At 46.5% G+C, this 20721-nt stretch overlaps 1 protein-coding gene across 2 annotated transcripts in view; it reads left to right on the forward strand.

Moving 5' to 3' along the window:
- Positions 1-20211, forward strand: part of LOC106586736 (AF4/FMR2 family member 3) — a 32380-nt gene extending 12169 nt beyond the window's left edge. For both annotated transcript variants that reach the window (XM_045707620.1, XM_045707621.1), the window contains 12 exons: positions 2899-2936; positions 5506-5710; positions 9039-11072; positions 12774-13363; positions 13514-13774; positions 13920-13983; positions 14213-14349; positions 14433-14504; positions 17820-17913; positions 18017-18066; positions 18195-18388; positions 18870-20211. In XM_045707620.1, coding sequence (XP_045563576.1) covers positions 2899-2936; positions 5506-5710; positions 9039-11072; positions 12774-13363; positions 13514-13774; positions 13920-13983; positions 14213-14349; positions 14433-14504; positions 17820-17913; positions 18017-18066; positions 18195-18388; positions 18870-18991 — 3861 coding nt within the window. In that variant the 3' untranslated portion in view covers positions 18992-20211. The remainder of the gene's footprint in view (positions 1-2898; positions 2937-5505; positions 5711-9038; positions 11073-12773; positions 13364-13513; positions 13775-13919; positions 13984-14212; positions 14350-14432; positions 14505-17819; positions 17914-18016; positions 18067-18194; positions 18389-18869) is intronic.
- Positions 20212-20721: the final 510 nt, after the last annotated feature.

Here is a 20721-nt window from a genome sequence, read left to right on the forward strand (position 1 = left end):
TCACCATTCCTCTCTGCTCCCTCCAACCCTCCTCTAGCCCCCCCCCCACACACCTCCGCCTTTTGCTTCTGCACAGAAAAAGAAAGAAGCCAAACTTGTTTTTTAGTAACTAGTAACAAATAACTTTGTAACTGAGTAATTTGGCTACATCTCTTATTTAAAGTTGTATTATCTGGAAGGGGTGGGAGGAAGAGAGAATATTGAGAGAGGGGTAGAAGATTGAGAGGGACTCCCTGCAGTGAGTTTGGTGAGGGGCCAGGCCTGGGGGGGCTGGGAGAGAGAGAGAATAGCATGTGAAATGGCATTTTGACATTACTACACACAGATCATAAACGTAATGTTAGCTAGCTAACAGTGAGCTAGCTGTAACTAGAAAACAACTTTCTGACAAATTTAGAAACGTATAATATCTGAACTAGACTCTTACCTGTATACATGGATGAACGCTTCACGGCGGACTGCAAACCCTTTCATGTCGTTTCCATTTTGTTTGTACAGCTTGCTTGGCCCGTTGTGTCAAGTCCCTCTGGTTCACCCTGACCGTGTGCAATGCCATAAGAATCATCTTAAGCTTTAGCCCCCACCCAAACTCGGACCATTTACTCGCCCTAGCAGAGCTGGTTAGGCTGTTTTCATGTTATTCTTTTGTTTTTTTGCCAACGTTTACTGACACCGGCCATCTTCAACCGGTGTTGAGCGTTGGTAAATTCTTCAGTTCTTCTGCTTTCTGGTACACTCTGGCGAGAGTGCTCTGAAACAGTTGTTGCAGTGACGTTCTATTGAAATGGATACTTGCATAGTGGAGTCTTTTATTAAGTTTTACTATGCAATACATTTTTAAAAAAGCCACGTTAGACAGGATTACCTTCACATAATGACCAGCTCAAATAGACAGAAGCGTGTTATATGGCAGACCAATCCGAACTCATCTCTCGGCATGTCCAGCCCACTCATTATCTCAGCCAATCATGGCAAGTGGGAAGGTTGCTTCCTTTTTCTGTGGCTTAATCATCATACAAATGGCATGCAAGTTTGTTATTAAGGCACATGAAAGTTCAAGACCTCATTTCTTCCAAAAAAGCACATTTTGATTTAAAAAAAAGTTTATGTTCAAATGGCTCTCCTGTGAAATAGTGACATGCACCTAGTTTCCTGAAACGGGTCACATACGGTGGGGGGAAAAGTATTTGATCCCCTGCTGATTTTGTTTGTTTGCCTACTTACAAAGAAATGATCAGTCTATAATTTTAATAGTAGGTTTATTTGAACAGTGAGAGACAGAATAACAACAAAAAAATCCAGAAAAACGCATGTCAAAAAATGTTATAAAATGATTTACATTTTAATGAGGGAAATAAGTATTTGACCCCTCTGCAAAACATGACTTAGTACTTGGTGGCAAAACCCTTGTTGGCAATCACAGAGGTCAGACGTTTCTTGTAGTTGGCCTCCAGGTTTGCACACATCTCAGGAGGGATTTTGTCCCACTCCTCTTTGCAGATCTTCTCCAAGTCATTAAGGTTTTGAGGCTGACATTTGGCAACTCGAACCTTCAGTTCCCTCCACAAATTTTCTATGGGATTAAGGTCTGGAGACTGGCTAGGCCACTCCAGGACCTTAATGTGCTTCTTCTTGAGCCACTCCTTTGTTGCCTTGGCCGTGTGTTTTGGGTCATTGTCATGCTGGAATACCCATCCACGACCCATTTTCAATGCCCTGGCTGAGGGAAGGAGGTTCTCACCCGAGATTTGACAGTACATGGCCCCGTCCATCGTCCCTTTGATGGGGTGAAGTTGTCCTGTCCCCTTAGCAGAAAAACACCCCCAAAGCATAATGATTCCACCTCCATGTTTAACGGTGGAGATGGTGTTCTTGGGGTCATAGGCAGCATTCCTCCTCCTCCAAACATGGCGAGTTGAGTTGATGTCAAAGAGCTCCATTTTGGTCTCATCTGACCACAACACTTTCACCAGTTGTCCTCTGAGTCATTCAGATGTTCATTGGCAAACTTCAGATGGGCATGTATATGTATTCTTGAGCAGGGGGACCTTGCGGGCGCTGCAGGATTTCAGTCCTACACGGCGTAGTGTGTTACCAATTGTTTTCTTGGTGACTATGGTCCCAGCTGCCTTGAGATCATTGACAAGATCCTCCCATGTAGTTCTGGGCTGATTCCTCACCGTTCTCATGATCATTGCAACTCCACGAGGTGAGATCTTGCATGGAGCCCCAGGCCGAGGGATATTAACAGTTCTTTTGTGTTTCTTCCATTTGCGAATAATCACACCAAATGTTGTCACCTTCTCACCAAGCTGCTTGGCGATGGTCTTGTAGCCCATTCCAGCCTTGTGTAGGTCTACAATCTTGTCCCTGACATCCTTGGAGAGCTCTTTGGTCTTGGCCATGGTGGAGAGTTTGGAATCTGATTGATTGATTGCTTCTGTGGACAGGTGTCTTTTTTACAGGTAACAAGCTGCGGTTAGGAGCACTCCCTTTAAGAGTGTGCTCCTAATCTCAGCTCGTTACCTGTATAAAAGACACCTGGGAGCCAGAAATCTTTCTGATTGAGAGGGGGTCAAATACTTATTTCCCTCATTAAAATGCAAATCAATTTATAACATTTCTGGCATGCGTTTTTCTGGATATTTTTGTGTTATTCTGTCTCTCACTGTTCAAATAAACCTACCATTAAAATGATAGACTGATCATTTCTTTGTCAGTGGGCAAACGTACAAAATCAGCAGGGGATCAAATACTTTTTTCCCCCACTGTATTGTTTTCACCTATCCAATGGCAGTTCAATATGGGCCGCACAGGGTTTACACTATTTGCTCATGGTTACACACTAATGAATGATGCCAGTCTCTCTTGTCTCCTTTCCTGTCATCTCTCTACTAGGACCCTGAGCAGTCAGCCTCCTGGACTGGTAACAATAGGTACTAGATGTGTCTATTGCATTGGTGTGTGTGTGTGTGTGTGTGTGTGTGTGTGTGTGTGTGTGTGTGTGTGTGTCCTGGTTGTTTAGTCACTTTTACCCCTACCCACAGTACATGTACATACTACCACAGTTACCTTGACTACCTTTACCGCAGTTACCTAGACTACCTCGTACCCCTGCACATTGACTCATTACCAGTAGCCCTTGGATACAGCCTTGTTACTGGTACCCCTTGGATACAGCCTCGTTACCGGTACCCCTTGGATACAGCCTCGTTACCGGTACCCCTTGGATACAGCCTCGTTACCGGTACCCCTTGGATACAGCCTCGTTACCGGTACCCCTTGGATACAGCCTCGTTACCGGTACCCCTTGGATACAGCCTCGTTACCGGTACCCCTTGGATACAGCCTCGTTACCGGTACCCCTTGGATACAGCCTTGTTACTGGTACCCCTTGGATAGAGCCTCGTTACCGGTAGCCCTTGGATACAGCCTCGTTACCGGTACCCCTTGGATACAGCCTCGTTACCGGTACCCCTTGGATAGAGCCTCGTTACCGGTACCCCTTGGATACAGCCTCGTTACCGGTACCCCTTGGATAGAGCCTCGTTACCGGTACACCTTGGATACAGCCTCGTTACCGGTACCCCTTGGATACAGCCTCGTTACGGTACCCCTTGGATACAGCCTCGTTACCGGTACCCCTTGGATACAGCCTCGTTACCGGTACCCCTTGGATACAGCCTCGTTACCGGTACCCCTTGGATAGAGCCTCGTTACCGGTACCCCTTGGATACAGCCTCGTTACCGGTACCCCTTGGATACAGCCTCGTTACCGGTACCCCTTGGATACAGCCTCGTTACCGGTACCCCTTGGATACAGCCTCGTTACCGGTACCCCTTGGATACAGCCTCGTTACCGGTACCCCTTGGATACAGCCTCGTTACCGGTACCCCTTGGATACAGCCTCGTTACCGGTACCCCTTGGATACAGCCTCGTTACCGGTACCCCTTGGATACAGCCTCGTTACCGGTACCCCTTGGATACAGCCTCGTTACCGGTACCCCTTGGATAGAGCCTCGTAACCGGTACCCCTTGGATAGAGCCTCGTTACCGGTACCCCTTGGATACAGCCTCGTTACCGGTACCCCTTGGATAGAGCCTCGTTACCGGTACCCCTTGGATACAGCCTCGTTACCGGTACCCCTTGGATACAGCCTCGTTACCGGTACCCCTTGGATACAGCCTCGTTACCGGTACCCCTTGGATACAGCCTCGTTACCGGTACCCCTTGGATACAGCCTTGTTACCGGTAGCCCATGGATACAGCCTTGTTACCGGTACCCCTTGGATACAGCCTTGTTACCGGTACCCCTTGGATACAGCCTTGTTACCCCTTGGATACAGCCTTGTTACCGGTAGCCCATGGATAGAGCCTCGTTACCGGTACCCCTTGGATACAGCCTTGTTACCGGTAGCCCTTGGATACAGCCTTGTTACCGGTAGCCCATGGATACAGCCTTGTTACCGGTACCCCTTGGATACAGCCTTGTTACCCCTTGGATACAGCCTTGTTACCGGTAGCCCTTGGATACAGCCTTGTTACCGGTACCCCTTGGATACAGCCTTGTTACCCCTTGGATACAGCCTTGTTACCGGTAGCCCTTGGATACAGCCTTGTTACCGGTAGCCCTTGGATACAGCCTTGTTACCCCTTGGATACAGCCTTGTTACCGGTAGCCCTTGGATACAGCCTTGTTACCGGTACCCCTTGGATACAGCCTTGTTACCGGTAGCCCTTGGATACAGCCTTGTTACCGGTACCCCTTGGATACAGCCTTGTTACCGGTAGCCCTTGGATACAGCCTTGTTACCCCTTGGATACAGCCTTGTTACCGGTAGCCCTTGGATACAGCCTTGTTACCGGTACCCCTTGGATACAGCCTTGTTACCCCTTGGATACAGCCTTGTTACCGGTAGCCCTTGGATACAGCCTTGTTACCCCTTGGATACAGCCTTGTTACCGGTAGCCCTTGGATACAGCCTTGTTACCGGTACCCCTTGGATACAGCCTTGTTACCCCTTGGATACAGCCTTGTTACCGGTAGCCCTTGGATACAGCCTTGTTACCCCTTGGATACAGCCTTGTTACCGGTAGCCCTTGGATAGTGCCTTGTTATTGTTCTGTTTTTTACTATTTCCTTTTTATTTAGTGTATTTTTTTACTCTGCATTGTTGGAAAAGAGCTCGTAGGTAAACATTTCAGTAAATTCTCCACCTGTTCTAATTCGGAAGCGATATGAAAGGTGTTGAATGTGACAGTTGGATGGTAGACCATTCCATTTGATCTTTCTCCTGGTCACTCTTAAACAGACACACACTGATAGGGATTAATGAAGAGGGCCAGCGAGTTTGAGCGTCCACAAATTGTTTGTACTGTATGTGTGTTCGTGCAACTGTGCGTGTTTCTGCGTGTCCGTGCATCTGTGTGTGTGTGTGTGTGTGTGTGTGTCTCTGTGTCTAAGCTGACCCCTTTCTGGTTTGTGTGTTTATTGATTGACAGTCTGTCGGAGCAGCACACACACACACATGGTGGGAGGGTGAGACGTTCAGGCTCAGACTCTTCAGGCTCAGACTCTTCAGGCTCAGACTCCTCCAGTGAGTCGGAGGAGGAGAGCAGTAGCCAGCGCCTTTGTAGCCCCAGCCCAGAAACACACTCCGATCCTGGGACGCCCACCGACGCTCAGTCCCTCGGCTGCACCGAGGAGGTAATACCACCACGATCACTGTCTGTCACACTGCTGTCTGTCTGTATACCATATCGCTCTCTCTTTAGCTAACCTCTCTCTCATGGCATTTCTCATTCTCTTTCTTTCTAGACATTTCTCTCTCCCTTTAGCCCCTTCCACCCTTTTTTTCTACCTCCCCCTTTTTCTCTCTCCCTCCCCTCATTTAGAATTCTCTCTCTCTCTCTCCTCTCTTTCCCCTCTCCTCTCTCTCTCTCTCTCTCTCTCTCTCTCTCTCTCTCTCTCGGTGAAGGAGAGGGGGTGAGGCGGGGGGGGTATGCAGGGGGAGGTGTATGCAGGGAGAGGGAGGCAGGGTGAGGGGGTGGGGTATGCAGGGAGAGGGAGGCAGGGTGAGGGGTGGGGTATGCAGGGAGAGGGAGGCAGGGTGGGGGAGGGGTGTGCAGGGAGAGTGGGTGGGGGAGGGGTGTGCAGGGAGAGGGAGGGGTATGGAGGGAGAGGGAGGCAGGGGGAGGGGTATGCAGGGTGAGGGGAGTTGCTGTAGGAATTAGAGTCTTGGCGTCACGTCAACAAGCCCAGTCCCAAAGAGGAAAGCCCATGGGAGTTGGGAGTCCCTGAGATTCAGTTTCATGCTAACATTGCGTTAGTACGTAGTTAGCATCACAGTCTCTCCCACACTAATACCCAACAGCAGACTCTCCCTGCTATACTAGCTTATACTAAAGGAAAGGTAAGACAAACTTTAAAATGGAAGTTTCATTGGCAGTGAGTTACAAGCATGTAGAGAGAGACCTATAAGGACCTATTACACCGCTGCTTATAGACAGACCACTCTCTCTCTCGATTAGAGAGGGAGAGGGAGAGGGGGAGGGGGAGGGAGAGAGGGAGAGAGAGACCTATAAGGACCTATTACACCGCTGCTTATAGACAGACCACTCTCTCTCTCAATTAGAGAGAGGTATTGTCAATGGAGGGGGACAGCAGTTGGGGGTGTAGGTTAGCTATGCAGAGAGAGTTGAGTAGGGGAAACCTGCTTCTCCTGCCTATATGAATGGAAGGCCCTGTGTGTCTGTGTATGACCATAGCTGGCTCTATTCATGCAGTATATCAGGCCTCTATAGAGGTGGTGGGAGTGAGAGTGGTGGTGCGGGGGTGGGAGCCCCATGTGTTTTTCATCTACGTTGAGCGAATGAGCGTTATAGTGTCTCCCGAGGAGGGGGGGACAGCGCTCCAGAGTTCCAGTTAGAGAGAGGGAGGGAGGGGACAGAGAGGGTACAAGAGATGCAGTGTCTTCTCTGGAAAAGAGGGAAGGGGGGGTGACCTGGGGGGGGCGTGACCTGGGAGGAGAGCAGTGTTTGAGTAGAAGAGTAGTTTAAATTAGCTCTGGTCAGCTACTGGGGAGAGAGAGAGGAGGAGAGAGAGAGGAGGAGAGAGAGAGGAAGAGAGAGAGAAGGAGAGAGAGAGGGAGAGGGAGAGAAAGAGAGGGGGAGAGAGAGAGGAAAAAGTAGAAAAGAACTAGAGTAGGAAAGTAATTGTACACTCCACCAGTGAGTATATCCTCTTCTATTCTTTCTTGATTAATGAGTGAGTTGCTAGGCAGAATAAACAGTGTGTGTGGGCGGGGGGTTATCGTCTGATTAATGAGTGAGTTGTTAGGCAGAATAAACAGTGTGTGTGTGGGTGGGGGGTTATCGTCTGATTAATGAGTGAGTTGTTAGGCAGAATAAACAGTGTGTGTGTGGGCGGGGGTTATCGTCTGATTAATGAGTGAGTTGCTAGGCAGAATAAACAGTGTGTGTGTGGGCGGGGGGTTATCGTCTGATTAATGAGTGAGTTGTTAGGCAGAATAAACAGCGTGTGTGTGGGGGGGTTATCGTCTGATTAATGAGTGAGTTGTTAGGCAGAATAAACAGTGTGTGTGTGGGCGGGGGTTATCGTCTGATTAATGAGTGAGTTGTTAGGCAGAATAAACAGTGTGTGGGGGGGTTATCGTCTGATTAATGAGTGAGTTGTTAGGCAGAATAAACAGTGTGTGGGCGGGGGGTTATCGTCTGATTAATGAGTGAGTTGCTAGGCAGAATAAACAGTGTGTGTGTGTGGGGGGGGGTTATCGTCTGATTAATGAGTGAGTTGTTAGGCAGAATAAACAGTGTGTGTGGACGGGGGGTTATCGTCTGATTAATGACTGAGTTGTTAGGCAGAATAAACAGTGTGTGTGGGCGGGGGGTTATCGTCTGATTAATGAGTGAGTTGCTAGGCAGAATAAACAGTGTGTGGGCGGGGGGTTATCTTCTGTCAGGGCAGATGTGTGTACATTCCAAAAAAAGTAGAAAAGGAAGGAAGGTTGAAGAAGTAGCCACTGTTTTAAAAATTGGTCTGTTTTTAAAATTGGTCTTCTTAGACTGTGGTTGAACGACTGGTAGTGTTTGACAGTGTGTTGTCTTAATGTACGTGTGCAGCGTAGATTAGAACAGTTTAGAAAATTGCAGTTTTGACAGTGGTGATAAGAGTGAAGCTGGGACTGTGAGTAAGAAATGTGGGTACTGTTTGTTGTGTGTTTTGAAATATTCCAGTGCGTGTCATATTTTTTCAGGGAATCTATCATTTACTCCTATCACTGTTGCTTCCTCTCTCATCTTATTCTCCTCTCTCTCATTCCATACTCTATCCCTCCCTCTGCTTCAGAATTCTCGCTCTCTCTTCACAGAAAGTGAGCATACGACAGATCCTTCTCTTCCTTATTCCCTCCTGTTCCCCTCCTTACACAACTTTATTAAAGATGTCATTTTCTTAAAAAAAATATATATATATATATTTATTATTATTATTATTATTATTATTTATTTTTTTATTTTATTTTTTTTTTAAGAAAATGAGAGAGGAGAATAAGATGAGAGAGGAAGCAACAGTGATAGGAGTAAATTATAGATTCCCTGAAAAAATATGACACGCACTGGAATATTTCAAAACACACAACAAACAGTACCCACACACACTATATATATATATTGCACTGGCCATTCAACATATCAATATTTTTATGGGGAAAAGCTCATCTGTATATTTATAAATAGTATTTCTCACTGCTGAGGAAGATTGTTGTTTTTGGCTTAACCCCTGTTTTCATTGAATATAGTTCAGTCACTTTCTGCAAGTTACTGATAGTGCAAGTTAGTGTTTAAATCCAATGTGAATGTATCAAAGTCAACCTGACTTGTTCATCACAAAAAGCATGATCCCTCTCCTTTGCTCTTCCTACTGGACTGTTTCTCTCCTCATCCCTCTCTCCTTAAATATGTCATCCCTCTCTCCTTAAATATGTCATCCCTCTCCATCCTCTCTGTTTTCTCAGACAGATCACCCCCCCACCACTCAGTGGCAGCTGGATAAGTGGCTGAAGAAAGTCCGAAAAAAATCCTCCTCCTGGGATTCCAGCAACCGAGACCACACCCAGAGAGCTACAGAGCACAGCTCGCCCTCCCCAGACCCCCACAGAGCCCCGTCCCCGGCCAGATCCTGGGGGACCAGAGAGGACTACAGCCCCAGCCAGAGCCCTGTTCCCAGCCCACACTTCAACTACAGCCCCAGGCATAGTCCTCGGCCTAGCCCTGGCTGCAGCCCCTGTCTCAGTCCTTGCCCCAGCCCAAGACACAGTCCCATCCCTAGCCCGGTCACTGGTGTCTGTCTGAGCCGCAGCCCTAGCCCCATACCCCGACACCCCCCTAAGAGTCCTAGTCCCAGCCTTACTCAGTCTAGCTCCCGTCACTATCCTCAGGTTCGGAGTCTTCATCAGGAAAGCTTCAGGCCTCTCACGCGGCCTAGCTTAACATCCAGTCCGAGCCATAGACCCAAAATCAGGATCGCACCTGCTCCCAGCATTGAGTCCAAGAGCAAACTGAGGCACAGTTCCTCTCCCCAGCCTCCGCTTCAGCACAGCTCCAGGCCTAAACCCAAACAGAGCCAGTCTGTTCCCACTCCCAAGAACACAGCCAAGGCAGCCCCTGCTCTGAGCGCTGAGCCGAGCCACAGACCCAGACCTAGTCCCAACTCCAGTCCCAGGCTTCATTCTCAGCCTAGGTTGAAACACAACCCCATCCCAGCCCTCAAAACCAGCCAACACCTAACAACCTCTGGACAAAGGCCCAAGGAGAGTAGCAGACTCAGCCACAATTCCAACTCCAACCCCAGGCCCAAGTTTGGGCCTAGTTTGACAATCAGCCTCAGTACCAGTCCCAGTCCCACACCCAGGGCCAAGACCTTACCACCCGCAGACCCTAGCAGAGAGGCCAGCAGCAGAGTTGGTCACAGTTCCAAATCGACTCCCAAGCCACATTCTCGGCCGATCTCCAAAGCTGGTTCTGGGCCTAGTTCTAGATCCAGCCCCAGTCCTAGACCCAAAGTCAAGTCCCGGGAGAACCCTGCTCCACACTCAAAGCATCCACAGAGGAAGCCCCAATCCAGGGAGAGAGAACGGGAGGTGGACAACCAGAGAGAGACCGAGGCAGCAGACAGGAAGGCAGACAGGCAGACAGAGGGAAGGGGGAGGGGTAATTTAGAGAGACAGGGAGAGAGGCAGGAGGAGAAACTGGGAGAGAGAAGACTGGCAGAGGATAAATTGCTAAGACGCCCCTGGGTCCAGAGTTCAGAGGAGGAAGAGGACGTAGAGGAGAGAAAGAGGAGGAGGGAGGAGAGCGAGAGGGAGGAGAAGAGGAGGAGGAGGAAGGAGCAGCAGAGAGGTGAATGGCAGGCGGTCCAGCCCAAGCAGAGACCTCACACCAACAGCGAGCGACACCGCAATCCCATTGATCCACAACGCCACGGGACCAAGAAAAAGAGGAGGAGGAAGAGTGAGGAGGAAGAGAGAGAGTCTCAGCCGGACCCTTCCCTTCCGTCGTCGCCCTCCTCCCCCACTCCTGTCATCCCTCCCACAGATTCCTCCTCTTCATCATCTTCCTCATCAGAGTCCGACTCGGAGCCCAGTCTGCCTCCCAACGTCGCCAAAGTCCCAGCCGACTCCACGTCCAGCCAGCGTCCTATCCCCAGGAGAGGGCACCAGGGCCCTGGGAGGCCTTCAGACAGCAGGCCAGGAGTGCTCTACCCCACTGCCACATCCAACCAAGACCACGGGCCGCAGAGCCAGGCAAAGCAGAAACTCTACACCTTGGTCCCGTTTGGGCGTAGTGAGCAGGCCCCAGCCTCCCATCGAGGCCTGAGGAATCTGGTGGTGCAGTTAAACCTCTCCCTGCTCAGCAGAGTGCCTGATACTACGACAGACACCCAAGCCTCTCACAAACACCCCTCCTCTTCCTCTTCCAAGCAAAAAGAGGCCATGAGACACCTGTACACCCCAGAGACAGAGGGAGGAGACAGCAGGAGGAAACGGAAGGTAACACACATTTCTCTTTTTCTCTTCATAACTTATGTGTAAACAAGGTAGTTGTACTGTAGATAGTTTATCATGGAATACTAATGTCACCCTTTACTGAGACCTGAGTTCACTGTTGACTCTGAAATACAATAGCCTGGTGTCCGTTATGTAGTGCTAAATTCTGTTTACTCTCCACTACATCTCTGGTGATGTTGCTTCAGAACTACAATAGTCTGGTGTCCATCAGTGTTGCTTCAGAACTGCAATACCTTGGAATCCGTGGTGTTGCTTCAGAAGAACTGCAATAGCCTGGTGTCCATCACTGTTGCTTTAGAACTATAGTAGCCTGGTGTCCATCACTGTTGCTTTAGAACTACGATAGCCTAGAGTCCATCACTGTTGCTTTAGAACTACGATAGCCTAGAGTCCATCACTGTTGCTTTAGAACTACGATAGCCTAGAGTCCATCACTGTTGCTTTAGAACTACGATAGCCTAGAGTCCATCACTGTTGCTTTAGAACTATAGTAGCCTGGTGTCCATCACTGTTGCTTTAGAACTACGATAGCCTAGAGTCCATCACTGTTGCTTTAGAACTACGATAGCCTAGAGTCCATCACTGTTGCTTTAGAACTACGATAGCCTAGAGTCCATCACTGTTGCTTTAGAACTATAGTAGCCTGGTGTCCATCACTGTTGCTTTAGAACTATAGTAGCCTGGTGTCCATCACTGTTGCTTTAGAACTATAGTAGCCTGGTGTCCATCACTGTTGCTTTAGAACTATAGTAGCCTGGTGTCCATCACTGTTGCTTTAGAACTATAGTAGCCTGGTGTCCATCACTGTTGCCTTAGAACTATAGTAGCCTGGTGTCCATCACTGTTGCTTTAGAACTATCGTAGCCTGGTGTCCATCACTGTTGCTTTAGAACTATCGTAGCCTGGTGTCCATCACTGTTGCTTTAGGACTATCGTAGCCTAGAGTCCATCACTGTTGCTTTAGAACTATAGTAGCCTGGTGTCCATCACTGTTGTTTAGAACTATAGTAGCCTGGTGTCCGTCACTGTTGCTTTAGAACTACAGTAGCCTGGTGTCCGTCACTGTTGCTTTAGAACTACAGTAGCCTGGTGTCCGTCACTGTTGCTTTAGAACTACAGTAGCCTGGTGTCCGTCACTGTTGCTTTAGAACTACAGTAGCCTGGTGTCCGTCACTGTTGCTTTAGAACTACAGTAGCCTGGTGTCCATCACTGTTGCTTTAGAACTACAGTAGCCTGGTGTCCATCACTGTTGCTTTAGAACTACAGTAGCCTGGTGTCCATCACTGTTGCTTTAGGACTATCGTAGCCTGGTGTCCATCACTGTTGCTTTAGGACTATCGTAGCCTGGTGTCCATCACTGTTGCTTTAGGACTATCGTAGCCTAGAGTCCATCACTGTTGCTTTAGAACTATAGTAGCCTGGTGTCCATCACTGTTGTTTAGAACTACAGTAGCCTGGTGTCCATCACTGTTGCTTTAGAATTATAGTAGCCTGGTGTCCATCACTGTTGCTTTAGAACTACAGTAGCCTGGTGTCCGTCACTGTTGCTTTAGAACTACAGTAGCCTGGTGTCCGTCACTGTTGCTTTAGAACTATAGTAGCCTGGTGTCCGTCACTGTTGCTTTAGAACTACAGTAGCCTGGTGTCCGTCGTTCAACCATAATGGGTGTGTTTCTTCCCAGTCAGAGAATGGAATCCAGCACCACAGAGAGAGTAAGCGGAGTAACTCCCACACCAATGGCCCCTCAGCCCACACAGAGTCTACAGCTAACAGAGAGAGTAAGCGGAGTAACTCCCACACCAACGGCCCCTCAGCCCACACAGAGTCTACAGCTAACAGAGAGAGTAAGCGGAGTAACTCCCACACAAATGGCCCCTCAGCCCACACAGAGTCTACAGCTAACAGAGAGAGTAAGCGGAGTAACTCCCACACCAATGGCCCCTCAGCCCACACAGAGTCTACAGCTAACAGAGCGAGTAAGCGGAGTAACTCCCACAACAACGGCCCCTCAGCCCACACAGAGTCTACAGCTAACAGAGAGAGTAAGCGGAGTAACTCCCACACAAATGGCCCCTCAGCCCACACAGAGTCTACAGCTAACAGAGAGAGTAAGCGGAGTAACTCCCACACAAATGGCCCCTCAGCCCACACAGAGTCTACAGCTAACAGAGAGAGTAAGCGGAGTAACTCTCACACCAACGGCCCCTCAGCCCACACAGAGTCTACAGCTAACAGATGTCTAGACCCCCACACAGATGCCAGACACAACGGGTGAGATTGGAACGCACACTCTCATACACATTCTCATACACACTTATACACACTCTCATAAACACTTATACCCACTCATACACAAAACAGGCATACAGACTGTAAAAAGTACTGACTGTGTCTTTGGGTGGGGGGTTTATGTGTGAGCAGGTTCTTGGAGGACTACCTAGACAGTAAGAGGCCACTGTCCCCCCTGTCCCCTCTCTCTGACACCCCGGACCTCACCAAGCCTCCCATCAAAACACAGCCCCCAGTGCAGCACTACACAAACAGTGAGGTGCCCAGGACCCATGCTAAGATGGAGGTGGAGTGTGTAGGTGTGTCAGGGAAGCCCCCGCCCAAGTGTGAATCCTGGGGACCTTCTTTACAACGGGCAGGGAGCCAGAGAGGAACTGTACTCAACCATGAACCGTGAGTGACTGACTGACTACAGCCCAACACATACCACCAGAAGCAGTCTGTAGCTGTCACACAGTAACATATGTGTCTGATATTTACTATTCTCTATCTCTCTATCTCTCTCTCTCTCTCTCTCCATCCCTCCATCCCTATCTAGCCCACACCATGCTGAGTACTACATGCATGAGGCCAAGAGAATGAAGCACCGTGCAGATGCCATGGTAAGACTGTGTCAGGACTGGGTTAGGACCAGAGGGACTGTTCTAACACTGAAATAGGACCGTTAAAAATGTTTTAAAAATATCTAGGACAATTAGTACAACTTTACAGATGGTTTAAAATAAGGACCCTGTCATGAAATTACTTGATTAAGTGGCTAGAGAGAGCTCTCATCTCTCCCAACCTTTTTTATCTCACATATCACTTACCAAATCTCTGTCTCTATCTCAGGTGGATAAGCTGGGGAAGGCAGTGAACTATGTGGATGCTGCTCTGTCCTTCATGGAGTGTGGCAAAGCTATGGAGGAGGGACCGCTGGAGGACAAGTCTCCCTATACCATGTACACAGAGACAGTAGAGCTCATCAGGTGAGATACACACACACATGTGCACACACACAAACACGCACATACATACACACACTTTAACAGTGATCCTCTGGGGTTGTCAGGTATGCCATGAGGCTGAAGAACCACTCTGGCCCTGGGGCCAGACAGGAAGACCAACAGTTGGCCGTACTGTGGTACGTATGTCACTAGCAACAGTCGTCTAAATGTATAAAACGTCAAAAATACAGTTCTGATCAATATACAGTAACAGCTGCATAATGGAAAAATATACTTTATGTTAAATTCCATCAAATATTGTCTGAATTATAGAACATAAACCATTATTTAATAAGATCCCGAAAATCTATGGAATCTTAAGTATTCAATTTAATGTCAACTATATATGGCCTATTTATGTGTTTTAGAAAGAACAAAATGACATGAAATTAGGCCTATACTCTATGCAACCAGCATCTTTCTAGATCTCTACCACACCCACAATCTCCCATAGCTTTCCCCATGGCTTTCACTCATATTCAGGATTGTTTTTCTCAAATCTGCTTACATATTCAACATTAGGTCAAGACTGTGTTTAAGAAAAGGTCCTAACCTAAACGCCCTACTCTAGAATTTTTTTATGCAAAAAAACTTTAGTTGGTTGTTCATTTTCAAGAGCGGATTCCCTTGTGGTTGAGTTAGCCTACTTTTCTTTCTTGTGATATAAATATCATGTCTGTGCGTTTCGTCCCTGTCCAAGTGTCAGTGCGGTAAATCCTTGTCCAAGCATCAGCGTGGAAATAGATTCTGATCAAAACCCTGTACTATTGTTGACATTTTGAAGGGAACTGGCATGTGTTTGAGCGGACATAGTGCACGATCATAAAATCTACAGAAAAATGCGCTTTATACAAGCAACTGTTCAAATGTGCATTGCTTTTCTTTCTAAATAAATCGGGTCTTTCTAAATAAATCGGGTCTTTCTAAATAATAGAAATGAGTTTCTATTTGGGAATCGGTAGAATTCTAGATAGCTGAGCATCTCAAAGAGAACTCTATTGTCTTTATGGAATTCGCACCCACACATACAGAACCATGTAGAACAAACATGTCTCCGAATAGGAATCACATCAACTCTCGTCTTTGCTTTTCTAGCTGTAACATTGCTAATTAGTCGTCGAAACATTACCCCCTGGACTGTGTTGCTTCTGATAGAAACATTACCCCCTGGGCTGTGTTGCTTCTGATAGAAACATAACCCAGGGGGTAGTGTTGCTTCTGATAGAAACATAGCCCAGGGGGTAGTGTTGCTTCTGATAGAAATATACTCAGGACATGGTTGCCATATTCTCAGAAATGTGTATATTTACAGTAGCATTTTTGTACTCTCACATTTGCCTTTTAAGCAAAGATGATGATGCCCGTTAAACCAAAACAATACATAACACACAGAGCCATCTCCAAGTTTTAATGTGGAAAAACAGACACATTTCAACAGAATCACTTGGGACAAATCGCAATATGTTAAAAGGGCAATCTGGGGCCTCCCAAGTTGCGCAGTGGTCTTAGGCACTGCATCGCAGTGCTAGCTGTGCCAGTAGAGATCCTGGTTTGAGGCTCTGTCGCAGCCGGGAGATCCATGGGGCGGCGCACAATTGGCCAGTGTTGTCTAGGTTAAGGAAGGGTTTGGCAGGCAGGGATGTTCTTGTCCCATCGCGTACCAGCGACTCCTGTGGTGGGCCGGGCGCAGTGCACGCTGACACGGTCCTCCGACACATTGGTTAAGTGGGCACCGTGTCAAGAAACAGTGTGGCTTGGTTGGGTCGTGTTTCGGAGGACTCACGGCTCTCAACCTTCGCCTCTCCCAGGTCCGTACGGGAGTTGCAGCGATGGGACAAGACTAAATACCAATCAGATACCAAGAAATTGGGGAGAAAAAAGGCGGAAAAAAATACAACAGAAAAAAAAGGGCAATCTGCAGTTGCTACACACATTGTTGAACTTCTAAATGAATGATATACACGGAGAGAAGCTCAGCTATATATAATCACAAATACTGATAACTTATGAGGAGGGGAAATGTGGTCATAATTTATGCTCAAGGAGTAATCCTACAGATTCTCATCTTTCAATGAGAAAATCATTTTAATTAGGTCAGATAAGTGTGTTGTAACTATTGTTAAATAATGACATTAACATATATTGCTAAGAACGTGACAGTAGGGTGACTCCACTAGCGGGTCTCGAAGCCAGGCCACCAACGACAAACGCCCTAATCACTGTCCCAATAAGGGATATCTCTAGGACATGTGCTTTTTGGGGCAGTATAGTTTAGGCCCTGTCCAGAATAAACCCTAACCCCTCCTCCCTAGGCACTTGTTCAGATCTAAAACAACTGGATATGTGGAAGCAATAGGGTGAATGCACTTTGAAGTAAATATCAGCTCTGGTAAAAGTACACTCAAGGAAATATTTGATTGATCCTTGTGATAGAGGAGTATCATTAAAACAGGTTAATATGCCCCACCAATATTACACTATACAGAAAGCCCTTGAAATAAGTAAATCAACTCCATGATAGAATAGTCAAATCAAATATTAACTCCAACAGACATGGTGGCGTAGCAGTATGTTCTGAGAACATTGTAACCACGTTCTAGATCAGTTCTGTTTGACATTAAGGGAATGTTCTCCTAACTTTGACACCAAAACATGCTTTTTTTCAATCTTTACTAACGACATGCCACTGACTTTGAGTAAAGCCAGAGTGTCTATGCATGCGGATGACTCAACACTATACACATCAGCTACTACAGTGACTGAAATGACTGCAACACTTAACAAAGAGCTGCAGTTAGTTTCAGAGTGGGTGGAAAGAAATAAGTTAGCCCTAAATATTTCTAAAATTAAAAGTATTGTACTTGGAACAAAATACTCAATAAAACCTGAACCTCAACTAAATCTTGTAATAAATAATGTGGAAATTGAGCATGTTGAGATGACTAAACTGCTTGGAGTAACACTAGATTGTAAACTGTCATGGTCAAAACATATTGATGCAGTAGTAGCTAAGATGGGGAGAAGTATGTCCATAATAAAGTGTTACTCTGCCTTCTTAACAACACTATCAACAAGGCAGGTCCTACAGGCCCTAGTTTTGTCGCACCTGGACTACTGTTCAGTCGTGTGGTCAGGTGCCACAAAAAAGGAACTTAGGAAAATTGCAATTGGCTCAGAACAGGGCAGAACAGTTGGCCCTTGGATGTATACGGAGAGCTACACGGGGGACATTACAAAAACGTTCTCTCTCCCTAGATTTGTTAGCTGGGTAGTGAGGTACTGCTCCGTGTCAGCTGTCATGGGCAGCCTTGCTGTATGGAGAAGGTGCTTTCTGTATCCATAAGTGTCTGGATATCTGTGTCCTTCGAATATTTTAATCCTTCTCAACTGTAATGTGATTTGTGGACTCAAATAATGTATTTCAAATGTGTGTCTGTGTGTGCGTTCCCTAGTTTCCGGTGCCTTGCTCTCCTGTACTGGCAGATGTTTCGTCTGAAGAAGGACCAAGCCATGAAGTACTCCAAAGCTCTACTGGACTACTTTAAGGTACAAACCTCACCAGCACCAAGATTTGGTGTGATACAATTAAACGCAGATGTATTCTAATTTAATTGGATAGATTGTAAACATGCGTTTTATGTCGTTCCAGAGTTCTCCCAAAGTGCCAACTACACCCCCCATCTGGAGCGACTCAGGAAAGTAAGGAAGTCTCTCCCTCTCTTATTTCCTCCCTCTAAATCTCTGCAATGTATTTGTGAATGTGTATATGGTATTAGGTTGATTTGATTCTCCCCAGTGAAGCATCATTGTGGTGTTCTCATCCACAGGGGCACAGGGGGGCCTCCCTCCTCTCTCTCCCCCAGCCCCTCAGCCCTCCCCCTGGGCAGCTCCCCCTCTTCCCTCATCAACATTCCCCTACGTATCCACCAGATGGCAGCAAACCACCTGAACATCACCAACAATGTCCTATACAGCTACGAGTACTGGGAGCTAGCAGAAAGCCTGGTCAGAGACAACAATGGTGAGAGAGACTACCCCATTATTAGCCAATGCGTAGATGGACTGAAATGACATCTGTGGTTTTTTGGAGAGAGAGAATGTGAATATTGTTACAACACTGTACATAGACAATAATATAGCATGTTAAATGTCTATTCTTTTGAAACTATTGTGAGTGTAATATTTACTATTGATTTCTGATTGTTTATTTCATTTTTGTTTATTGTTTTTTTCACTTGCTCAGGTTGTTGATACTAGGTTTCATTGCTTTACTTGATTTGATCTAACTCTCTCCTCTCCTCGCTCTCTCCTCCCTCTCTCTCCTCTCCTCCCTCTCTCCTCTCTCCTCCCTCTCCTCCCTCTCTCCTCTCCTCCCTCTCTCCTCTCTCCTCCCTCTCTCCTTCTAACTCTCTCCTCTCCTCCCTCTCCTCCCTCTCCCTCTCCTCCCTCTCCCTCCTCTCTCCTTCTCACTCTCTCCCTCTTTCTGTCTCTCCTCTATCCAGAGTTCTTTAACTACCTGAATACACTGTCAGGGCCATTGACTCTCCACAGTAGTATTGCTCATGCAGTCCAGTACACCAGACAGGGTCTGCAGTGGATACGCATCAGTGCCAACGTGGGCTAGTGGCAGGAGGGAGAGAGGGACACAACCAGTGGGATTATAAATGGAGGATTCCCCCTGCATTCCACGTCGTCAGGATTATTATTATGCTTCAATTCTCAGCATGTACCGTAAATTATGGATTGGATTTATACACAGTGGTGATGCTTTACCTTGTGCTTTATCTTGATTGGGGGAAGGTGTTGTTATTCCTACAATCAAGCAGAGCGAACTGTCTTGGTATCTCTTTCCTCTTCCTGTTCGGATTGTCAGTGCAGATCTACAAAGTGCCACATGGATTTAAAGCCTTTAAACTTGCTGCTTTGCCAAATGTGCCACGCGTGATGATGAAACAAACACAGAAACTGTCTAACAAGGACATTTTAAGAGAAACATGGCACAGTGCACCAGTGAGGACTTTATGATTCTTCTACTGTACAAAACAGACTGTAAAAGATCAAGAGACCTGGACTACATTTCTGAATACAAAGCATTCAACCACAGTAAAACTCTAACTAGCCTCCGCTGCAAAAAGCCACTGTGGAAACCAGTGACCATTTCCTGTCCACTGGGCATAGACGCCAGTTCAATGTCTAGTTTTGATTTATGTTTGGTTGAGTTGTCTACTAACGTGAATTCAACGTGAATAAACAAAAAATGTCACCATGTTATTGGATTTAGGTTAAAAGTCAGTTGGAAAAAATACAAAATTCCCTCGTGTTGATGACTTTTTACAAATCCAATCAGTTTTCCATGTTGATTCAACGTCATCACATTGATTGTTATTGTTAAAATGACGTGGATACAACATTCAACCAGTTTGTGCCCAGTGGGAAGAGACCTGGACTGCATTTCTGGACTACATTTCCCGTGAGCCTTTACAGGACGAATGTATTCATCATGGGAAAGGTGAAGTTGGGATTTTGAGTTTTCTTTTGGATTGTCAGACCACTCATCCCAAAGGGTAGATCAAGTTACCGGCAGCTTTGCTTTCATGACTCCACTGTGTGATGGCCTTTTTAATGACATTTTGAGATACCTTTCACTTTTTTATGTGCACTGTGTGTGTCAGACCATTCATTTTTACAAAAATACCAAAACTAGAGCATTTAGATGTAGTTTTTTTGGCCAGTATTCATGTTCCTGTCTTTGCAAAATTATTATTTATAATATCGTCTAATGTGTTTATCAAAAGTTACATACCAAAATGTGTTTCATAAATGTCTTTTTGATATTGCAAATTGTATGTAGGAGTCTATCTCCTTGTTTATTGAAGCAGAATCTGTACAGTGAGTGTACAAAACATTAGGAACATCTGCTCTTTCCATGACAGACTGACCAAACCAAATCACATTTTATTGGTCACATGCACATGGTTAGCAGATGTTAATGCGAGTGTAGCAAAATGCTTGTGCTTCTAGTTCCGACAGTGCAGCAATATCTAACAAGTGATCTAACAATTCCAAAACTACCTAATACACACAAATCTAAGTAAAGGGATGGAATAAGAATATATAAATATATGGACGACCGGTATAGGCATAGACCGGGTGAAAGCTATGATCCCTTATTGATGTAACTTGTTAAATCCACTTCAATCAGTGTAGATGAAGGGGAGGAGACAGGTTAAAGAAGGATTTTTAAGCCTTGAGACAATTGAGACATGGATTGTGTATGTGTGCCAGTCAGAGGGTGAATGGACAAGACAAAAAATGTAAGTGCTTTTAAACAGGATATAGTAGTAGGTGCCAGGC

The sequence above is a fragment of the Salmo salar genome, chromosome ssa25, assembly GCF_905237065.1.
Source record: "Salmo salar chromosome ssa25, Ssal_v3.1, whole genome shotgun sequence".
Classification (NCBI taxonomy): Eukaryota; Metazoa; Chordata; class Actinopteri; order Salmoniformes; family Salmonidae; genus Salmo; species Salmo salar.